The sequence below is a fragment of the Trichomycterus rosablanca genome, chromosome 1 (genome assembly GCF_030014385.1).
Source record: "Trichomycterus rosablanca isolate fTriRos1 chromosome 1, fTriRos1.hap1, whole genome shotgun sequence".
Lineage (NCBI taxonomy): Eukaryota > Metazoa > Chordata > Actinopteri > Siluriformes > Trichomycteridae > Trichomycterus > Trichomycterus rosablanca.
Window position 1 is genome coordinate 83,703,243 of NC_085988.1, and position 25,494 is coordinate 83,728,736.

Here is a 25,494-nt window from a genome sequence, read left to right on the forward strand (position 1 = left end):
TTGCTCAAGGGCCCAACATTGGCAGCCTGCCAGTGGTGGGGTCTGAACCAGCGACCCTGTGCTTACTAGTCCAGTACCTTAACCATTAGGCTATGACTAGGCCCTTTAAACACTCACATGTCTCGTACACTCGATGCTTGAGTGTGTTTATCTCCGCTCTGTCATAGCACAGCAGTTCCCAAACAGAGCTCCACTATTTGTGGACAAAAGCTAGACATTCCATTCCAAAACCACAGCCCCCTCCCACAGTAATATCCTCCAGTGTTCTGGAAAAGCTTTCCACAGGATCTTGGAGTGTGTCTGTGGCAACTTGTGCCACCAGGCATGAACTGAAGACATCTACACCCATAAAACACACCTGGGGTACACCGTGCCAAAACCCAGCATGTCTGTAGTCTAAGATTTAAAACGTTTTAAAATGGGATGCCAGACGTGTCTTGACAAAATGACTACTGGTGCATTCCAGTCAGCCCAGTAGTTCCCTGTAGTGGTAAAGTGGACTAAACTGGGAATTCAGGGAGTAAAGTTGTCCAGTTGGAAGGACCCTCCAGACTGTGTACGGAGTCATATCTTATACACAGCTAATCAGGAGCGACATGACACGACATAAACACGCCACAAACCCGCTGTACATCCATAAAATCATGCTTTTTTCTATATTACACACACAATTTGATTCGAGGGTTCTTCAAAAAGTTTCCATTATTCCAACTCTATTAAGAATTTAAAAACAAACTCCATCACTTTTCTACATCGTCACCTTTTGATGCATTTTTCCAGCATCGACTGTTTAATGCCGTCAGCAAATAATGTCAAGTCAAGTCAAATGTATTGTAGCGTCAGTGGGAGGAGCCGGCAAGGGCTATACCCAGAAAGCCTTGCGGCCGTGGTATCCAGGCTTACCGTCAGCGTGTATCCCAGTGTGGGAGACTGGGTGGCTGCGGTGAGAGCTGGATAGGTAGCTTATGTGTTTGTCTGTTGTGTGAATGTATGTGTGTATGAATGAGTGTACGTCCTAAACCACTGAGAGAACTGCCAAGGGCAGCTCACTCGAGGCCCCGACGCTCGCCTTCCTGCTCGCCGGCGCCACATTGGTGTCAGAAGTGGGATTGTGATGTCTGGGTGGCTCTGGTGGTACGGTGGGCCAATATGCCTGATCTGTCTGAGTGCGCTGGCCCCGGGGTTGTTGCGAGGGCATGGAAAGCCAGGTGCAGCAGGGGTGTGGAAACAGCGGCTCGGCAGTGTAATGGGGTGAGGTCCGGACATGGAGCCACCCAGTGGTCGCTGGTGAGTAGGTCACCGGGACGGTTGACCTTTAGGGAGGGGGCTATGTAGCGTCAGTGGGAGGAGCCGACAAGGGCTATACCCAGAAAGCCTTGCGGCCGTGGTATTCAGGCTTACCGTCAGCGTGTATCCCAGTGTGGGAGACTGGGTGGCTGCGGTGAGAGCTGGATAGGTAGCTTATATGTTTGTCTGGTGTATGGATGTATGTGTGCATGAGTGAGTGTACGTCCTAAACCACTGAGAGAACTGCCAAGGGCAGCTCACTCGCGGCCCCGACGCCCGCCTTCCTGCTCGCCGGCGCCACAGTATTTATATAGCGCTTTTTACAATGAACATTGTCTCAAAGCAGCTTTACAGATTCCAGGACCGACAGACCAAAAACCCCTGTTGAGCAAGCCGAGGGCGACAGTGGCAGGAAAAACTCCCTTAAAATTACAGGTTACAGGAAGAAACCTTGAGAGGAACCAGACTCAGCAGGGAACCCCGTCCTACTTGGGTGGTCTGGAGGATAATTTAAATAACTAGGATTTACACAAATCATACAAACACAAAATTACATTGAACTGAAAGTTATAACTAGCAAAAAATAATTGGAGTTCATTGTTCAGTCCAGTCTGTGATAAAGTCTGTTGTAAGTTCTGGACATTTTTGATGCAAACACGGCAGGTTCTATTACATCTAGTAGGAGCAGCGTTGTTGGCACAGCAGGTTTCTGTCAGAACCACCTTGGGGTAAAACAACCGAAAATATAATTACAATGTGAAATCGTTAAGAGTAAAATATCAGTTTTACAGAGAGTAGCTTTAGACTCCAGCACCCCTGATTATTACAGTATAACTAAGATTGCTTGTTTAGTATGACAAGACTAATCAAAAGCCTGAATATAAAAAGGTTTTTGGTTAAGCTCGTAGCCGCTGATGCGCCGCTGCTTTCACATCATCACATGAAAATCTTCTTCCCCTTAAAGCTTCTCCGAGCGTCCAAAAAAGTGGAAATCAGATGGAGCTAAATCCGGACTATAAGTGTCTCTCAGTCTCTCAGACACGATCGATTATCCTCCTCCTACCACACCCTCACCGCTTATAACCACAATATAAAAGTGCCTAGTGCCTAGTGGTTAAGGTACTGGTCTAGTAATGCAAAGGTCACTGGTGCTAGTCCCAACATTCCAAGGTTGCCACTGTTGGACCCTTAAGCAAGACCTTTAACCTTCAATTTCTTAGACTGCATACTGTCACAGTACTGTAAGTTGCTTTGAATAAAAGTGTCCGCTAAATGCTGTAAATGTAAAAGTATATGGACAGTTTAAGGAGGACTGTATTAGGAACTGGACTAGTAATCGAAAGGTTGCTGGTTCAAGCCCCACCACTGCCAGGTTGTCACAGAAAGGCCCTTAACCCTCAATTGCTTGGACAGTATACTGTCACAGTACTGTAAGTCGCTTTGAATAAAACCGTCTCCTAAATGCTGAATATGTAAATGACAATAAAGGGATTCAATCAACTGAAGTTCCCTTATAATTGAGTGCCTACCTATATCATGGACCATAAAAATCGAGCGTTTTATATTCAAGTATCTCAATCAGGTATCTCATGTTTACTGGTTAATCTGCACTATGAGGCGTCCTGGCAATCCTACGGCAATTCAGTTAGCAATCAAAGTCTAAAGCAGCTAAAAACATGACCCGGGTAAATCAAGTCTGGAAAACGAACAACCAGAAATGTTGTATTTGAGACCGTCGCTGGATCTTCTAGGTTTACATTCAACTATTAATGTAGCTGTGCTGTTTATTGTAGATTCAATTATTCAGTTTATAAGTTTTATATAGGGCAGTTGTAGCCTAGTGGTTAAGGTACTGGACTAGTAAGTAGAAGGTCACTGGTTCAAGCCCTACTACTGCCTGGTTGCCACTGTTGGGCCCTTGAGCAAGGCCCTTAACCCTCAATTGCTTAGACTGTTTACTGTTAGTTCTTTGGATAAAAGCGTCTGCTAAATGCCGTAAATGTAAATATAATTTAATGCCGTGAAATCTGTGAAATGAAGCACAATTTCCCGTGAATTTAATAGGGCCCTAGTTGTAGCCGGAAATACAAGGGACGCGGCGGAACGGGCTCCAGCTCACGTCCGGGGAAGATTGCGTACGTTTCATTTTGGTCCTATAATAAGACTCCATTAATATCCGTTACTGTTTGTCTGTTCCCGGGCGAAAGTCATTTCTAGGCGGATAAATCGTCCGGGGTTTGTTGTTTATTTTCGGTAAGTGCCGCCCGTATCCGCTGGCTTTCCCCTCGTCCCCTCGCAGGAAGGAATTTGTGGCCTTTCTGAATGTCACGACTTAATGAAAAGCGATGTGACAGGCGCACAGACGTGGTCTGTTTGTTTAGTCTCCTCTCGGAGGGCTATTTCTGAGGCGCTGCCTTACCGCCGTCTCCCCCCCCAGGTACGATTGCCTGGCTTAATCCGGTCTGTTTGCTTCTCCTCTTCCTCATCTCTTCCTCTTCTCTCTGTCATTTTGTGTATACATGGAGTTGAGTGTGTATCCGTGTGTATCTCTGTGTGTTAGTGTGTGTTTTGATCAGTTTGCTGTTCATCCTCATTAACGTTTTTCCAGCGTTCCTGTGTTGATCGTGTTCATGTTATAATAATGTTCTAACCTTTAATAACGGTTGACCTCGAGGCTATCGGACTTTGTTGGCTGGAGAGCCACACGGGGCAAACACACGGGGGCATGAGGACCAGTCGTTCTGCCCCTCCTGGTAACAAAAATAACTTTGTTTAATTTCTCAGACATAGAGAACGTTAGGATGAGAACCAGAGTGATGAATAAGGCGAGGATCGCTGGGTAATACCATAGTGATTCGGTTATCACTTGGACCGCTGACGTCACTTCTAAGGGTGCATTCACATGAGAAGCTCCACATGTATCTGTGTTTATCTGGATTCTCCTTCCTGTTTCACTTTTAAACTTGTGTTACAGCTCGAGGTTCTGAGAAATGGTGAGAATCAGAATCAGCTTCTCCCAAAGTCTAAAACACTTCTGGTTCAAAATAAAGCTTAACGTGGTTTAATGTAGTAAAAGAAGGAGACAGGAGCACTAAACTTCTCTTCATTATTACTGCTCATAAGTTCCTCCACTAATCACATTCCTCACTCGCTGTTTTACTACAATACGCTTTCACCATGTCGTATCAAACAGTTCATCTCATTGGAGGAGCTCAATCAGGTGCACGCCACACTCCATAGGAAACAACGGCACAGCCAGCGCAAAAGCGGTTTTGCTGCTTCTCATGTGAATGCGCCCTCCTAAGAAACTACTGGAGATGCAGCTCGAGATACAGATGTGTGTGTTATAGAGAGAGATAGATAGATTGGATAAACAGACAGACAGACAGATAGATAGATAGATAGATAGATAGATAGATAGATAGATAGATAGATAGATAGATAGATAGCTATACAGACAGACAGAAATATGATAGACAGACAGACAGATAGATAGATAGACAGACAGAGAGACAGACAGATAGATAGATAGATAGATAGATAGATAGATAGATAGATAGATAGATAGATAGATAGATAGATAGATAGATAGAGAGACGACAGACAGACAGACAGACAGACAGACAGACAGACAGACAGATAGATAGAGACAGACAGACAGACAGACAGACAGACAGACAGACAGATAGATAGATAGATAGATAGATAGATAGATAGATAGATAGAGAAAGACAGACAGACAGACAGACAGATAGAGACAGACAGATACAGACAGACAGACAGATAGAGACAGACAGATTGATACAGACAGACAGACAGATAGATAGATGATAGATAGATAGATAGATAGATAGATAGATAGATAGATAGATAGATAGATAGATAGATAGATAGACAGACGATAGACAGACGACAGACAGACGACAGACAGACAGACAGACAGATAGATAGAGACAGACAGATACAGACAGACAGATAGACAGACAGGCAGACAGACAGACAGATAGATAGAGACAGACAGATACAGACAGACAGACAGACAGACAGACAGACAGACAGATAGATAGATAGATAGATAGATAGATAGATAGATAGATAGATAGATAGATAGATAGATAGATAGATAATATACCTAACAAATCAGTTTAAACGACAAATCTAGATTACTCCTTGTGCTGGTCTGGATCCAGGAAAAGCAAATTGTTCTCTACATTTAACTATATGTCTGACTACCAGCATAGACATATACGACTACATTTATCTACTTACCATTATGCTTAGACACTAATAGGCACTAATAATGCCACACACAATATTAGATGTTCCTTTTTGGTCCTAGGGTTCCCGACCACCTCACAAAACATGTAGACGGTTGATTGGCCGCTCTATGTTACCCTCTAGCTGTAATAAATTGTCATGGCGCTAGGGTGGCGCAGCGGTAAAACATGCTAGCCCATTAGTGCTGAGATCTAGAGCTCTCGAGTTCAAATCTCGGCTCTGCTATCAGCCGGTCGGGCGCTTACACAGACACACGATTGGCTGTGTGTCTGTAGGGGGAGGGACAACGGCTGAACAGGGTTCCTAGTTTAGGTGCCTGATCATCTGCACCTGGTAGGTGAAAAGAAGTGGTGCCGGCAGCGATGAGAGAGAGATGTGAACTGCAAGTGGACACGACTGGATTGGGTGATAAAGATATATATATATATTTATATAGTTAATGTCCAGGATGTAGGCTATTCCTACCAAGTGCATAGTGTTTCCGGGTGGTTCCGGAACTACTGCAACCCTGACCAGGATGGATTGGCTCGTAGAAACGGTAAGAATTGAGCCTCATGTTTTGATTGCAGGCCTGTAAAGCTCCGCTCGAGGCTCAGGCTCTAATGTGTAAGTCTGAATTTAAGACTAACGAGACAGCTAGTAGAATGAGCGCCGAGTGTGTGTGTGTGTGTGTGTGTGTGTAATGAGATTTTTAGGTCTCTTGAGATGCGTGGCCCGAGATGGAATCACTTGACTGACACCTCGGGCACAATCTCATTCGTTTTTATTTTTATCCATCCCTCATTTCACGAGGGGGGAAAAAAATCAATTCTCGGGATTGATGGAGAAACGTGACGTGAACTCGGAAAATTTGGGGTTTTTTAGAGGTCTGTCCCCCCCCACCTCCCACCCCAACAACTTTTTAAATACTCCAGATTTCCGTTCGTGCCCTTCATCGTGGGCGTGTACGGCCAAGCATCCGGCCGAGCAGTTCCGGATGGAAATAGGAGGGTTGCGTCAGAAGGGCATTCAGCGTAAAAACTGTGCCAAGTGCGGTATGTGGACCAAATTCATTAATTATATTAAAATTATAGTAAAATCTAAATGTGACAACGCTGTTTCGGCTAGCAGTCTGAAGGAGCGTGTTTCAAATCGCAAACTAATTGCTACACAGTGTGATTAATATAGTGGCATTACTAGGTGTAGACTAGTGTAGCGCACTATTTAGGACATTTTATAGTATTTAGGATGCATCACCTGCTTCTTTCTCTCAGTTTTGAAAAATGGTCTCCGTTAAGCGCCTGGCCAGGCCTGTAGCAAAGCTGAGACTGCCCACTACCTACCTGATCAGCTGCCTCAGTAGAGAGGATTCTAAAAAGACATGGAACTCATGAGGCAGATTATTTAGACACACTACTTAGACAGAAGCTGTGTCTGAAATCGCATGCTTCCATACTCAATAGTACCCGGATGACCTACCTCTTGGCCAGCCATGTTCGAGTATGCAAACGATGCACACTTTCGGTCCGCTAATGTATCCCATAATTCAACTGGAGCTGCGTAGGCGTTCGAAGCGGAAGAAGAAAGATGGCGGAGAACGGAGAGTCCTCTGTTTACACGTGTAAGTGAGATAAACAAATTAAAAAGTTATTGCGTAAGACCCTAAATAACGTTATGATTAGCGCAAAAATTTTGCCGAGTGGGGCTTGTAATGAGCGCGCGGTCTGTAACTATGGTGATATTACGTTATCACGTCGTCACTTGACGTTGGTAAGATGGCGGACGCAGTGCGTAGGGGTGTCGCGTGCGTACTGCACACTTCTGTACTGAAAGCGCAGTGTACTTCTTTACCGGCCGAGGTTCCTCGAATCTAGTACGTACTCTGTAAGTATGCGATTTCGGACGCAGCTAGAGATTACACCAGGGGTCAGCAACCTACGGCACACGTGCCAAAGCTGGCACGTGAAGCACGTTTGCCTGGCACGCTGATTAGTAAGAGTAAAAAAAAATTATTTCATGCTTATAGCTGCACCTTATTAGTTGGATCCGTCCTTACACCCTATGCCGTATGTTCACTCCCGACACCTTTATTAACCTTAACAAAATTTAAATATCGACCCACACTCGTCCTGCTGTTCTCCCTCACCTCGCCTTTAATCCCGGGTCATTCTATCTTATCTAAGTCTCTGATACAGACTTACACACAGACCCCAATTCAACCCCCGAAATCTCCCCCCTCCCCATGTGCCCCGCCCGCCTTGCCTCGCCTTGACCTGCCACTTTTAAACACCTTTGTTAATAAACACCGGTCTGAGGGGGTTTAAGCACTGTGCTTTCTTTAAAGTGGATTTACAGCAGGATGGCAATTAAATCACGATCACAAATTCGAGCTTCGGTTTTAGTGGCTCAGCTGGAAGTGTGGGTGTGACACAGCAGGATGGGCCATAAGGACCTGGGTTCGATCCTCAAATCCAGTCACTGTCCTCAAGGTTATCTGGATCCCTATGATCCCTAAAACGATTAACCCTTTAATGGTTTCACCAAGCACTCACTTTCTTAACTGCTTATCCAATTAGGGTCGCAGGGGGGTGCTGGAGCCTGTCCCAGCTTTTCAATGGGCGTGAGGCACACAGTAACACCCTGGACGGGGTGCCAGTCCATCACAGGGCAGACACACACACACACACACACACACACACACACATTCACCTATAGGGCAATTCAGTGTCTCAATTAACCTGACTGCATGTTTTGGACTGTGGGAGGAAACCGGAGCTCCAGGAGGAAACCCACGCAGACACGGGGAGAACATGCAAACTCCACACAGGAGGTGGGATTAACCGCCTCCACCTATGGCCAGTTAAGGTTGAGTAATTTATGCTAGTTAAAGTTCATCAAGAAGTCAGGAGTGAGTCAGCTTTCAATTTCGTGCAAACTAAGTATAGCATGGCTGCTAAACGTGCAAAAGTAGATGTTCGTCCAATTCAACAAGACTGGACAGATTTGACAAAGCACCAAAGCTCATTTAGGGATGATGCTGACAAAACGGAATCAATCAAATGAGCAATTTCAAGGTACAAGAAACAGACAAGTATTCTTCCAAATTTAAGCCATAAAAGTTCACCTCATATACACCACAGATGGATCGTCTTTGCAGAGAAAGTCAGGGACAGGGATCACACTGACATGTAAGTTTAATTAACTGTTTAATTGATTTATGTCACATACATAGCAACAGTTTGTGCTATATGACTGTTGTATTCCATGGCACACTTAGTACTTTATCTTCAATTTATTTTTTTTAATCGGCACAGAGTACGAAAAAGGTTGCCGACCCCTGGATTACACCGATTACGTCACCGCAGTTTTAGCTTACTAAGCTAACGCATCCGGCTGGGCTAGGCGGCTACATGAACAATAATTGGACTGTTGTTCATACAGGGTGGAAAGCCGGATAGGGACTCCTCATAACTGATACAAATAAGACCTCTGCTGGCTGACTGATGGTGCCTTCGGGTATTATTGGCTTTTCTTTGATGATGATGATGATGTGTGTGTGTGTGTGTGTGTGTATTGCTACATTACACTAATTATCTAATGCTACAGTAATAGCAATAGCTGATGGTTGGAAGAAACGAGGACATTTTGGTCCTCACAAACCTTCATTTTACCTAAAACCAAAAGCATCTATTTAAACTGATGTACAATAAAACAAAAGAGGAGTTTATGGCCAGTCATGGATGTGTGTGTGTGTGTGTGTGTGTGTGTGTGTGTGTATTGCTACATTACATTAGGAGTTTAGGAGTTTACAGTCAGTTACAGATAAAGGTGTGAGTGTGTTGAGTTCAGTGTTTATTAGACACATGATGATGAAATCGCTTTATAAAGCAGGAAATCAAGTTCTGGGGGAATCACACACACACACACACACACACACACACACACTAAGTCATGTGTCTTTATCATGAATTCCTACTTCTGCACGTATGCGGTAATATTTAATGCTTATTTATCTCTGTAGTCGTCCGTCTCGGGTGGCGCTGAGATCCGGGGTCAAATCTAAGCAGACATGATCGGCTGTGTCTGAGGGGGGTTGGGAGGTGCACTCGTCAGTGTCGGTCCCAAGTCTGGATAAAAATAAGGAGGGGTGCGACAACTAAACACTGGAGCAGCCGAAATCCATTTTCCTTTCATCTCTTTGCATTTCTCTTGGACTTTTCTCTCTCTGTACTTCATCCATTCTTTCTTTCTTGCTTTATTATGTATATTTATCAAACTGAGGCCAGAAGTATGTGGACATGGGCAGTTGTGGCCTAGCGGTTAAGGTACTGGACTAGTAATCAAAAGGTTCAACTGGTTCAAGCCCCACCACCGCCAAGTTGTCACTGTTGGGCCCTTGAGCAAGGCCACATTGGACCCTCCATAGCAAGCTCATGGTCGGGTGTCCACATACTTTTGGCCATGTAGTATGTAGTATATATTAATACACCGATCAGCCATAACATTAAAACCACCTCCTTGTTTCTCCACTTACCATATAGAAGCACTTTGTAGTTCTACAATTACTGACTGTAGTCCATCTGTTTCTCTACATGCTTTGTTAGCCCCCTTTCATGCTGTTCTTCAATGGTCAGGACCCCCACAGGACCACCACAGAGCAGGTATTATTTAGGTGGTGGATCATTCTCAGCACTGCAGTGACACTGACATGGTGGTGGTGTGTTAGTGTGTGTTGTGCTGGAGTTTTTAAACACCGTGTCCACTCACTGTCCGCTCTATTAGACACTCCTACCTAGTTGATCCACCTTGTAGATGTGAAGTCAGAGACGATCGCTCATCTATTGCTGCTGTTTGAGTCGGTCATCTTCTAGACCTTCATCAGTGGTCACAGGACGCTGCCCACGGGGCGCTGTTGGCTGGATATTTTTGGTTGGTGGACTTTTCTCAGTCCAGCAGGGACAGTGAGGTGTTTAAAAAACTCCAGCAGCACTGCTGTATCTGATCCACTCATACCAGCACAACACACACTAACACACCACCACCATGTCAGTGTCACTGCAGCGCTGAGAATGATCCACCACCTAAATAATACCTGCTGACCATTGAAGAACAGCATGAAAGGGGGCTAACAAAGCATGTAGAGAAACAGATGGACTACAGTCAGTAATTGTAGAACTACAAAGTGCTTCTATATGGTAAGTGGAGCTGATAAAATGGACAGTGAGTGTAGAAACAAGGAGGTGGTTTTAATGTTATGCCTGATCGGTGTATGTAAATGTAAATGAGCTCGGTCATGCTGGAACAGGAAAGGACCTTCCCTAAACTGTTGCTGCATAGTTGGAAGCAAAGAATTGACTTTAGAATATTATGACCCATAATATTCCCATAAAAAGATGCAGCTCTCTGCAATCTAGGGCAGAGCAGTGGTAGCTCAATGGTTAAGGTACTGGACTAGTAATCGAAAGGTTGCTGGTTCAAGTCCCACCACTGCCAGGTTGCCACTGTTGGACCCTTGAGCAAGGCCCTTAACCCTCAATTGCTTAGACGGTATACTGTCACAGTACTGTAAGTCGCTTGGATGTAAAATGTAAACGTAAGTGATTACGCAAATGGCTTTTTGTCCCTCAGACACGGCCAGTTGTGTCTGTCAAGTGTCTGGCCAGGCTGGTAGCACAGCTATGGTTGATAAAGCCCATACTAGTGCTAACTTTCCCAAATTTGCAGCTCTCAGAGACCTAAACATGTCATTTCTGTGTTTGTAAACCCCGTAACCTCTCACCGTTTCTTTTGTTTGTTTGTTTGTTTGTTTGTTTGTTCGTTCGTTCGCAGGGCTGCTCGTCCCCCATGGTGGTGAAGTTTGCCGACACTCAGAAGGACAAGGAGCAGCGGCGGCTACAGCAGCAGCTGGCTCAGCAGATGCAGCAGCTGAACAGCGCCTCTGCCTGGGGAAGTTTGACCGGCTTGACCGGCCTCACCCCACAGTACCTGGCAGTAAGAGGCCACACCCACTCGGCCACGCCCATCACCCCTACAGTCAGTCACTGTCTCAGCCCCGTCTCTTCAGGCTCTGCACCCTCTCTCTTAGCAAGGCGCCTCGCGTCCTTACGTTTCCCTTTTTTCTTATGCTGTTTCCATCTTGCTGCTAGATTAGGATTAGCTCTAGCGTCTAATGTTTCGATCATTAGGAAACTCGATAGCGTTGTACGTTAGCTAAGTATCGATTACAATCACTAGTGTTTCAGCAGAAGCGTAAAAATCGAGCTAAAATAAGGTTTAAATGAAGCCAGTTTGGCGCTCAGGTGGCCCACAGGCTGTGTCTAGGTGAGGGATGGTCGAAGGGGTTCCTCATTGCTCCTGCAATTGTGGCCTCTTCTGGCTGATCGAGGCGACTGCACGAGGAATGGTTGATTCACGGATAGCAGTGCGTGTCTCTCCGTACGTGCTGCTGCTCTCTGTGAGACTCCATCTCTGATAGTGTGATAGTCTGTGGCTCTCCATGGTCAGTGTGAGGGTCTGCAGCACCGGAGGAAGTTACAGTCAGAGTATTTAATACGACTAGATTGGGAGGGAAAGTGGGGGAAAGTAATAATTCAATCAAGAATTTATTAATGTAGCTAGCTGGCCTAGATTACATTTGAGTAGCTACGTGTTAACATTGTTGTTAACTACAATTACTGACATAATATGAAGCATTAAAAATGACAAAAGACCACCGTAACAGCAGGAGGCTATTAAAGCCGTAGCTAAACATTACCTACACAATCCAAATATGTAGTTAGACATGGACGGCACACCTCACCTTAGTTCAGGAGGTTAAAACAGACGTGGACGTCTAAAAAACGAGAACTGGAAAACAAAACCCGAAGGCAAAAAGACACGTTTAGACACCAGCGCATCTTTTAATCCTTCTTCTTTCTTCTTCTTGTTCTGCAGGCCTTATTCATTTTCATTTATAACCTTTAGCGCCTTTGTGTATTATTCTTGTTAAGGCAAAGTTAAGCGATGCACTAGCTTCCTATGACTTGCTTCTAGTCATTGAGATGTGACTTAGACTTGCAGATCACAGGCTTGATAAGTGGCTCAGACCTGCAGCTTCGAAACCTTAAATGTAATTCTGACTTTACATTCAGGAGACTTGAGACTCAGCTGAGATTTTCAGCTCAGAGACTTGAGGACTGATCTGTGACCGGTCTCAGACTTAAGCCTGGAGCTTGAGATTTGATTCAGACTTGCAGCTTACAGTCTTTTTTTACTAAGACCTACTGGCAAAGGCTTGATAAGTGGCTTTTATCCGGAGGTTTAAGACTTAACAATGCCTTTCAGCTTAGAGACTTGACAGTCTTGTAGCTCAGATATGGAACTAGAAACCTTAAACCTTGACTCAAACTTACTAATAACAGTCAAGTGATTTTTGACTCAAGTAATCTGTGACTTAAGACATACAGCTTAAAGTATTAAGGCTTGATTCTGACTTGATTAACAACTCCAAAAATTACTAACTTGTCTTTGTCTTGCATCTTAAAGATCCGTGACTTGCCTCAAATCAACAGCTTAGAGCTTGAGACCTGACTCGGACTAGAGTCTTGATTCTGATTTGCAGCTTACAGACCTGAGACTTTACTCAAATGAAGCTGAAAAACTTGAGACAAGACTCAAACTTACAACTAACAGTCAAGTGATTCAAGAGATTTGTGTCTTAAGACATACTTAAGACTCAAGAGATTTGTGACTTAAAACATACAAGCTTAGATCAAATTCCTAAGGCTTGATTCTGACTTGTAGCTCAGAAAAATCAACAGCTCAGAGCTTGAGACCTGACTCGGAGTCTTGAGGCTTGATTCTGACCTGCAGCTTACAGACCAGAGGCTTTACTCAAATGAAGCTGAAAAACTTGAGACAAGACTTGAACTTGGTACTAAAAGTCAAGTGATTGACTATGGGATTTGTGACTTACAGCCTAGATCAGAGTCCTAAGTCTTGATTCTGACTTGTAGCTCAAAAACTTGAAACTTGACTTGAGTTGAAGGTCAGAAACTTGAGACTTGATTTGATTTACAACTCCAAAAATTGTAACTTGTCTTTGTCTTGCATCTTAAAGATTCTAGACTTGCCTCAAATCAGCAGCTTAGAGCTTGAGACCTGACTCGGACCTGAGTCTTGAGGCTTTGAGGCTTGAGTCTTGACCTTTGACTTTACTCAAATGAAGCTGAAAAACTTGAGACAAGACTCAAACCTACAACTAACAGTCAAGTGACTCAAGAGATTTGTGACTTAAAACATACAAGCTTAGATCAAATTCCTAAGGCTTGGTTCTGACATGTTGCTGAAAAACTTGAGGCTTGACTTGATTTACAACTCCAAAAATTGTAACTTGTCTTTGTCTTGCATCTTAAATATTCGTGATTTTCCTCAAATCAAGAGCTTAGAGCTTGAAACCTGACTCAGAATTGAGTCTTGAGGCTTGATTCTGACTTGCAGCTTACAGACCTTTGACGCAAATGCAGCTGAAAAACTTGAGACAAGACTCAAACTTACAAATAACAGTCAAGTGACTCAAGAGATGACTTGAGACATATGTGACTTAAGACATACAGCCTAGATCAGAGTCCTAAGGCTTGATTCTGACTTGTAGCTCAGAAACTTGAGACTTGACTTGATTTACAACTCCAAAAATTACTAACTTGCATCTTAAAGATTCGAGACTTGCCTCAAATCAACAGCTTAGAGCTTGAGACCTGACTTAAACCTGAGTCTTGAGGCTCAAACTTACAACTAACAGTCAAGTGATTTTCGACTCAAGGACTTTGTGACTTACAGCCTAGATCAGAGTCCTAATGCTTGAACCTGACTTGTAACTCCAAAAATTACTAACATGTCTTTGTCTTGCATCTTAAAGCTTCGTGACTTGCCTTAAATCAACAGCTTAGAGCTTGAGACATGACTCAGAATTGAGGCTTGAGGCTTGATTCTGATCTGCAGTTTACAGACCCGAGACTTTACTCAAATGAATCTGAAAGAATTGAGCCATGACTGAGACTTAGAATATGAAACACTAAAAAGTGTGACTTGTGAGTCAAAGACGTAAGACTTTAGTTGAGCCTCGGACCTTTAGCTTAGCCCCCCTCTGAGACATGATTAGGACTTGCAGAGACTTAAGACTTGACTTAGACTTACTGCTTAGTTACTTAAGACCAGAGAAACTTGCAGATGATAACTGTCCTACTTACAGGTTTTGTTTTGGAATTGCAGCTTAGATATTTGCCTCAGACGTTATTGACTAAGTCAAGATTTAATTAGCGAATAATATTGCGCTTGCAAATGAAATCTTGCTTTAATGACTTGACGGTACCTGATGTTCCCTTAATTCTTTGACTGGTTTCTCTCTGTGTGTCATTTTCTAGTTGCTACAGCAAGCTACTTCTTCCAGTAGTCTGGGAGCGTTCAGCGGGATCCAGCAGATGGCGGGTGAGTAAATTGTTGTTTCAGATTTGACCCAAATATTCTGGTATTTTACCTCGTGAAATACCTCAACCCTTCTATTAAACTCTCATTACTAAACCATTCCTATCCTGGCATGACCTTCTTCTCAAATCTATGCTATGTCCGTCTTAGAGGCAACTGCCCTTGCGTACGCATCCTTGGTAGTGCTGTACCCCTCTCACTGGGCAGCATTTTAATAAAAAGATACCCCCATAGCCAAATAGGGCATCGTTTTAAGCGCAAGACTAGACTAGAGCTCGCTAAATGCCATTGCAGGAAGAAATAACTGCCCTGGCTAGCGTCATTCCCTGACAGGTTGCATTACAGTACACTGATCAGCCATAACATTAAAACCACCTCCTTGTTTCTACACTCACTGTCCATTTTATCAGCTCCACTTACCATATAGGAGCACTTTGTAGTTCTACAATTACTGACTGTAGTCCATCTGTTTCTCTGCATGCTTTGTTAGCCTCCTTTCAGCCGGTACTTTAATGGTCAGGACCCCCACAGGACCCCCACAGAGCAGGTATTATTTAGGTGGTGGATCATTCTCAGCACTGCAGTGACACTGACATGGTGGTGGTGTGTTAGTGTGTGTTGTGCTGGTATGAGTGGATCAGACACAGCAGCGCTGCTGGAGTTTTTAAACACCGTGTCCACTCACTGTCCACTCTGTTAGACACTCCTACCTAGTTGGTCCACCTTGTAGATGTGAAGTCAGAGACGATCGCTCATCTATTGCTGCTGTTTGAGTCGGTCATCTTCTAGACCTTCATCAGTGGTCACAGGACGCTGCCCACGGGGCGCTGTTGGCTGGATATTTTTGGTCGGTGGACTATTCTCAGTCCAGCTGTGACAGTGAGGTGTTTAAAACCTCCATCAACTCATACTAGCACAACACACACTAACACACCACCACCATGTCAGTGTCACTGCAGTGCTGAGAATGATCCACCACCTAAATAATACCTGCTCTGTGGTGGTCCTGTGGGGGTCCTGACCATTGAAGAACAGCATGAAAGGGGGGTAACAAAGCATGCAGAGAAACAGATGGACTACAGTCAGTAATTGTAGAACTACAAAGTGCTTCTATATGGTAAGTGGAGCTGATAAAATGGACAGTGAGTGTAGAAACAAGGAGGTGGTTTTAATGTTATGGCTGATCGGTGTATTTATTAATACAAACGAATTTCTGCTGGGTTCAGATTTCAAAAGGTGCCCCAAATTCCTGCAAGGTGCCCCAGATCTGTTTCCGGGACATTCCTCCAGCGTTCCCTGGTGTCCACCAGTGTGCAGTTCTTTTTTAAGGCTGTGTATCGTGCTTGATCTGGGTCAGTTCGTCCACGTGCTGGATTCTGTCCTTCTGAAGGCTTTGAGGTAGAAGAGTCGGTCCAGTATCCTCCTGAATTGTGTGAGGGAGTTGGTTTGGGGTGTTGAGTTCCAGTTAGTCCATGGTGACTGGAACTTTTTGGGCTGTGCAGGTCCTTGAGATGTTGCTAGAACTCAGTTGGAGTCAACTGTTGATTGGACACAGTGTGGAAAGACACGCCCCCCAATTTGCACTGCATTATGAGGACAAGCACCAAACCATGAGATCTAAGGACGGTCTGTGGATCTCCCAGTGGCCAGGAAAGTGCCACCTTCAGATGTATTTTGGCATGTTGTCACCCTGTATGGAAAAGTAATCAACCAATCACATTTAGGTTAGGTTAGATGTGACATACCTAGAAGGTTTCAAGACAAGAAAAGTATTGGGACGCCCCTTTTAATTACTGAATTCATGTGTTTCAGCCTGGACAATTACTAACAGGTGTAATAAATCAGTTATATAAAAGAAATGCTATGCTTCCAGCTTTACAGCAACAGTTTAGGGAAGGCCCTTTACCCCTGATGACTCCCCGGTGCACAAAGCAAGCTCTATGTAGACATAAAGAAAAGCTTATTTTGCTTATTATTATAAAAGCCCAACTGAAGATGAATTTAAGCTTTTTTGACCGACATCAGAGCCCAGCCTCACCAATACTGTCATCTTTTGACCAAATAGGCACAAATTCCCACAGACGCACTGTATTTCAGTCTTGTGAGAAGCCTCCTTAGCAGACATAGAGGTCACTCTGTTTTAATAGCATTACTTTTGACCGTATAGTGTAAAAATTCAGCCAGATTTAACTCAAGCTGTAAAAACAGTGCAGTACAGCAGTGAAGCCTCACTCTGTAGGAAACCAGTAGCACAGCCAGTCCAGTGCAATGCACGCAACACAGCTAGATGTTCGATGACGTTAAGGCTTGGCCTTCAGTCAGCATTCCAATTCATCCCAAATGTCTTAGTTAAGGATAGAATCAGCTTTCTGTTTAAGCTAAAAAATAAATATACACCGATCAGCCATAACATTAAAACCACCTCCTTGTTTCTACACTCACTGTCCATTTTATCAGCTCCACTTACCATATAGAAGCACTTTGTAGTTCTACAATTACTGACTGTAGTCCATCTGTTTCTCTGCATGCTTTGTTAGCCCCCTTTCACCCTGTTCTTCAATGGTCAGGACCCCCACAGGACCACCACAGAGCAGGTATTATTTAGGTGGTGGATCATTCTCAGCACTGCAGTGACACTGACATGGTGGTGGTGTGTTAGTGTGTGTTGTGCTGGTATGAGTGGAGTTTTTAAAAACCGTGTCCACTCACTGTCCACTCTATTAGACACTCCTACCTAGTCGGTCCACCTTGTAGATGTGAAGTCAGAGACGGTCGCTCATCTATTGCTGCTGTTCGAGTCGGTCATCTTCTAGACCTTCATCAGTGGCTACAGGACGCTGCCCACGGGGCGTTGTTGGCTGGATATTTTTGGTTGGTGGACTATTCTCAGTCCAGCAGTGACAGTGAGGTGTTTAAAACCTCCATCAACTCATACCAGCACAACACACACTAACACACCACCACCATGTCAGTGTCACTGCAGTGCTGAGAATCATCCACCACCTAAATAATACCTGCCCTGTGGTGGTCCTGTGGGGGTCCTGACCATGAACAGATGGACTACAGTCAGTAATTGTAGAACTACAAAGTGCTTCTATATGGTAAGTGGGGCTGATAAAATGGACAGTGAGTGTAGAAACAAGGAGGTGGTTTTAATGTTATGGCTGATGGGTGTACACTTTTGGCCGTATCGTGTGTAACAGTTCACACTTACCGTAACGAACCGCACTGGCAGAGCGATCGCACCAGGGTTCAGTTTAATCCATCCAAATCTGACAAGTATAAACTCACCCTGAGCACGTCAGACTTAACACTCATGCACAGAGACTTCACGAGAAGGAAACTACGACTGATCTCTTATATAAATCCTACAAACCTATAGCGGCGTCGCCTCTACAGCGGCTCAGTGGTTTTATTCTGTACATATAATAACAGGACTTGAACCCGGTCACTCCCGACAACGGTTCATTACAGTCCCTTCTGTTCCAACTGCACAAGTGTGTGTGTGTGTGTGTGTGTGTGTGTGAGCGGGACCAGCGGGACATCGTGAGCTCACCCAGATCTTAGCACGTTCTCTCGGCTGAATTGTGAATCTCAGTTGGACCCTCCATCTGTCGCCTGGCAACCAGCCGTGATTGGCGGGCGCTGTGTGTGCAGCTGACAGCTGGTGTGGGCGGAGCTAAGATCCTCGCGAAGTGGCATTAACACACACACACACACACCTACACACTGAGTGTTAACACACACACACGCACTCCTATACACACACTCCTACACACACCTACACACTGAGTGATAGGAGCTGGTGGACTCCATACCGGACACACACACTTCTATACACACTTAAACACACCTGCACACACACCTACACACACACTGAGCGTTAACACACACGCACACACAAACACACACACACATAAACACTCCTACACACACACTGAGCATTAACACACACACACACAAACACACACACACATAAACACTCCTACACACACACTGAGCGTTAACACACACGCACTCCTATACACACATAAACACTTCTGCACACACACCTACACACACACTGAGCATTAACACACACACACAAACACACACACATAAACACTCCTACACACACACTGAGCGTTAACACACACGCACTCCTATACACACATAAACACTTCTGCACACACACCTACACACACACTGAGCATTAACACACACACACACACACAAACACACACACATAAACACTCCTACACACACACTGAGCATTAACACACACACACACACAAACACACACACACATAAACACTCCTACACACACACTGAGCATTAACACACAGACACACACACACAAACACACACACATAAACACTCCTACACACACACTGAGCGTTAACACACACACACAAACACACACACACATAAACACTCCTACACACACACTGAGCGTTAACACACACACACTCCTATACACACATAAACACTTCTGCACACACACCTACACACACACTGAGCATTAACACACACACACACACACCTACACACTGAGTGTTAACACACACACACGCACTCCTATACACACACTCCTACACACACCTACACACTGAGCGTTAACACACACGCACTCCTATACACACATAAACACTCCTGCACACACACCTACACACACACTGAGCATTAACACACACACACACACACACAAACACACACACACATAAACACTCCTACACACACACTGAGCATTAACACACACACACAAACACACACACACACATAAACACTCCTACACACACACTGAGCATTAACACACACACACACACACACACACACACAAACACACACACACATAAACACTCCTACACACACACTGAGCATTAACACACACACACACACACACAAACACACACACACATAAACACTCCTACACACACACTGAGCATTAACACACACACACAAACACACACACACATAAACACTCCTACACACACACTGAGCATTAACACACACACACACAAACACACACACACATAAACACTCCTACACACACACTGAGCATTAACACACAGACACACACACACAAACACACACACACATAAACACTCCTACACACACACTGAGCGTTAACACACACACACACACACAAACACACACACACATAAACACTCCTACACACACACTGTGCATTAACACACACACACACAAACACACACACACACACATAAACACTCCTACACACACACTGAGCATTAACACACACACACACAAACACACACACACATAAACACTCCTACACACACACTGAGCGTTAACACACACACACTCCTATACACACATAAACACTTCTGCACACACACCTACACACACACACTGAGCATTAACACACACACACAAACACACACACACACATAAACACACCTACACACACAGGGCATTAATAGTGTGTGGACTTGCTATACTGGACACACACACACACACTCCTGTACACACACTGATCATTAATAGCTGGTGGACTCTCTATACTGGACACACACACTCCTATACACATATACTGTACACACAGTTACACACACCCTTAGTGTTAGGAGCTGGTGGACTCTCTATACTAGACACACACACACTCACTCCTACACACACTGAGCGTTAAGAGCTGGTGGACTCTCTATACTGGACACACACACACTCCTATACACATGTACACACACCTACATACACTGAGCGTAAAGACCTGGTGGACTCTCTATTCTTGACACACACACACTTCTACACACTCATATACACACACACACTCCTACACACACACTCCTACACACACTGAGCGTTGAAAGCTGGTGGACTCACATACTGGACACATACACACTCCAATACACTCACACACACTCCTATACACACATAAACACTCCTGCACACACACACACACACACACACCTACACATACTGAGCATTAGGAGCTGGTGGACTCGCTATACTGTACACACACACACACACACACACACACACGCTCCTACACACACATACACACACACACACTGAGCTTTAAGAGCTGGTGGACTCATACTGGCCACACACACACACACACACACACACACACACACACACATGCTCCTACACACACATACACACACACACACACTGAGCTTTAAGAGCTGGTGGACTCATACTGGCCACACACACACACACACACACTGAGCGTTAAAAGCTGGTGGACTCACATACTGGACACATACACACTCCTATACACACTCCAATACACACACACACACACACTGAGCGTTAAAAGCTGGTGGACTCACATACTGGACACATACACACTCCTATACACACTCCAATACACTCACACATACTCCTACACAGACATAAACACTCCTGCGCACACACACCTACACACACTCCTACACAGACATAAACACTCCTGCACACACACACCTACACACACACACCTACACACACACCTACACACACTGAGCTGGTGGACTCGCTATACTGTACACACACACACACACACACACGCTCCTACACACACATACACACACACACTGAGCTTTAAGAGCTGGTGGACTCATACTGGCCACACACACACACACACTGAGCGTTAAAAGCTGGTGGACTCACATACTGGACACATACACACTCCTATACACACTCCAATACACTCACACACACTCCTACACAGACATAAACACTCCTACACACACACACCTACACACACACTCCTACACAGACATAAACACCTGCGCACACACACCTACACACATACACACACACACCTACACATACTGAGCATTAGGAGCTGGTGGACTCGCTATACTGTACACACACACACACACACACACATACACACACACACTGAGCTTTAAGAGCTGGTGGACTCGCTATACTGTACACACACACACACACATACACACACACGCTCCTACACACACATACACACACACACACTGAGCTTTAAGAGCTGGTGGACTCGCTATACTGTACACACACACACACACACACACTGAGCGTTAAAAGCTGGTGGACTCACATACTGGACACATACACACTCCTATACACACTCCAATACACACACACACACACACACACACTGAGCGTTAAAAGCTGGTGGACTCACATACTGGACACATACACACTCCTATACACACTCCAATACACTCACACACACTCCTACACACACACACACACCTACACATACTGAGCATTAGGAGCTGGTGGACTCACTATATTGTATACACACACACACACACACACACACGCTCCTACACACACATACACACTCCTATACACACTCCAATACACTCACACACACACCTACACACACACACACCTACACACACACACACACACACACACCTTCACATACTGAGCATTAGGAGCTGGTGGACTCACTATACTGTATACACACACACACACACACACACGCTCCTACACACACATACACACACACACTGAGCTTTAAGAGCTGGTGGACTAATACTGGCCACACACACACACACACTGAGCGTTAAAAGCTGGTGGACTCACATACTGGACACATACACACTCCAATACACTCACACACACTCCTACACAGACATAAACACTCCTACACACACACACCTACACACACACACCTACACATACTGAGCATTAGGAGCTGGTGGACTCGCTATACTGTACACACACACACACACACACACACACGCTCCTACACACACATACACACTCCTATACACACTCCAATACACTCACACACACTCCTACACAGACATAAACACTCCTGCGCGCACACACACCTACACACACACTCCTACACAGACATAAACACCTGCGCACACACACCTACACACATACACACACACACCTACACATACTGAGCATTAGGAGCTGGTGGACTCGCTATACTGTACACACACACACACACACACACATACACACACACACTGAGCTTTAAGAGCTGGTGGACTCGCTATACTGTACACACACACACACACATACACACACACGCTCCTACACACACATACACACACACACACTGAGCTTTAAGAGCTGGTGGACTCGCTATACTGTACACACACACACACACACACACTGAGCGTTAAAAGCTGGTGGACTCACATACTGGACACATACACACTCCTATACACACTCCAATACACACACACACACACACACACACACACACACACTGAGCGTTAAAAGCTGGTGGACTCACATACTGGACACATACACACTCCTATATACACTCCAATACACTCACACACACTCCTACACACACACACACACCTACACATACTGAGCATTAGGAGCTGGTGGACTCACTATATTGTATACACACACACACACACACACACACGCTCCTACACACACATACACACTCCTATACACACTCCAATACACTCACACACACACCTACACACACACACACCTACACACACACACACACACACACACCTTCACATACTGAGCATTAGGAGCTGGTGGACTCACTATACTGTATACACACACACACACACACACACGCTCCTACACACACATACACACACACACTGAGCTTTAAGAGCTGGTGGACTCATACTGGCCACACACACACACACACTGAGCGTTAAAAGCTGGTGGACTCACATACTGGACACATACACACTCCAATACACTCACACACACTCCTACACAGACATAAACACTCCTACACACACACACCTACACACACACACCTACACATACTGAGCATTAGGAGCTGGTGGACTCGCTATACTGTACACACACACACACACACACACACACGCTCCTACACACACATACACACTCCTATACACACTCCAATACACTCACACACACTCCTACACAGACATAAACACTCCTGCGCGCACACACACCTACACACACACTCCTACACAGACATAAACACCTGCGCACACACACCTACACACATACACACACACACCTACACATACTGAGCATTAGGAGCTGGTGGACTCGCTATACTGTACACACACACACACACACACACATACACACACACACTGAGCTTTAAGAGCTGGTGGACTCGCTATACTGTACACACACACACACACATACACACACACGCTCCTACACACACATACACACACACACACTGAGCTTTAAGAGCTGGTGGACTCGCTATACTGTACACACACACACACACACACACTGAGCGTTAAAAGCTGGTGGACTCACATACTGGACACATACACACTCCTATATACACTCCAATACACTCACACACACTCCTACACACACACACACACACCTACACATACTTAGCATTAGGAGCTGGTGGACTCACTATATTGTATACACACACACACACACACACACACGCTCCTACACACACATACACACTCCTATATACACTCCAATACACTCACCCACACACCTACACACACACACACACACACCTTCACATACTGAGCATTAGGAGCTGGTGGACTCACTATACTGTATACACACACACACACACACACACACACACGCTCCTACACACACATACATACAATGAGCATTACTCTCTATATCGGGGTGGGCAAACTTTTTGGCCTAAGGGCCACACTGGGTTTTATAATTAGACATTCTGGGCCAGTAGCAGAATGGTGGTGGGGTAAAGATTAACCATTATTCAGTTTCAGTGGGAACAGTGTTGTTGTTCACCCTACATGCCAGCGTGCATGCTGGGGTTTGTGGATCTGGAGACAAGCACTTTGCTAACCAATCTAGCTGTCATGTAAACAAAGGGAAAACGCTGCTAAAAAAGCTAAGCTATCGTACCCCGGGCGTAGCCAGTAATGCTAAATAGGGTGCAGGGAATGCTTTGAAGTGTAGTCTATGTCTATGAGACAAACAACCTTTCCCCAATAGTGGCTCCTGGCGATGCCGTTCTGAGCCCTCGTTTGAGATTAGCGTGTGTCCCGATGCCGCCGTACATGTTTCTGCGCCCACCGACGCTGGCACGCTGGCTGACTGTCTCTCTCTCTTCAGGTATGAACGCTCTGCAGTTACAGAATCTGGCCACTCTGGCAGCAGCCGCCGCCGCGGCTCAGAGCTCGGCCAGCCCCTCCACCGCTAGCGCCCTGACCTCCAGCACAGGCTCCCTGGGGGCCCTGGCCAGCCCAGGTAACCAGCGGCCGGCCGTCTAGCCTTCATCGTCGTCTAGCTGTCATCGTCGTCACCGTGGTGGTGCCCGCGCCGTCCTGGTCTCCTCAGTGTCAAATACTGTCAAGGATTCATAAGCTGTAGCCTAGGACTAGTAATCCAAAGGTTGCTGGTTCAAGCCCCGAATCTGCCAGGTTGCCACTGTTGGGCCCTTGAGCAAGGCCCTTAACCCTCAATTGCTTAGATTGTATACTGTCACAGTACTGTAAGTCTCTTTAGATGAAAGCGTCGTAAATGTAAGTACTGATTTTATGCTGGGTAAGTTGGTACATAAGTAAGCGCTGGTTTATCCAGGGCAAATTTACATTTTCGCAACTTACAGTACAGTGACAGTCTACAGTCGGAGCAATTGAGGGTCAAGGG

At 45.1% G+C, this 25,494-nt stretch overlaps 1 protein-coding gene across 9 annotated transcripts in view; it reads left to right on the plus strand.

Annotated features, from left to right (window-relative positions):
- celf2 (cugbp, Elav-like family member 2) overlaps positions 1-25,494 on the plus strand; it is a 231,081-nt gene that overhangs the window by 186,419 nt on the left and 19,168 nt on the right. For 6 of the 9 annotated variants that reach the window (XM_062996804.1, XM_062996783.1, XM_062996789.1 and 3 more), the window contains 3 exons: positions 11,374-11,577; positions 14,946-15,009; positions 24,958-25,092. In XM_062996804.1, coding sequence (XP_062852874.1) covers positions 11,374-11,577; positions 14,946-15,009; positions 24,958-25,092 — 403 coding nt within the window. The remainder of the gene's footprint in view (positions 1-11,373; positions 11,578-14,945; positions 15,010-24,957; positions 25,093-25,494) is intronic. The other 3 variants (XM_062996817.1, XM_062996824.1, XM_062996832.1) reach the window with 1 other exon arrangement.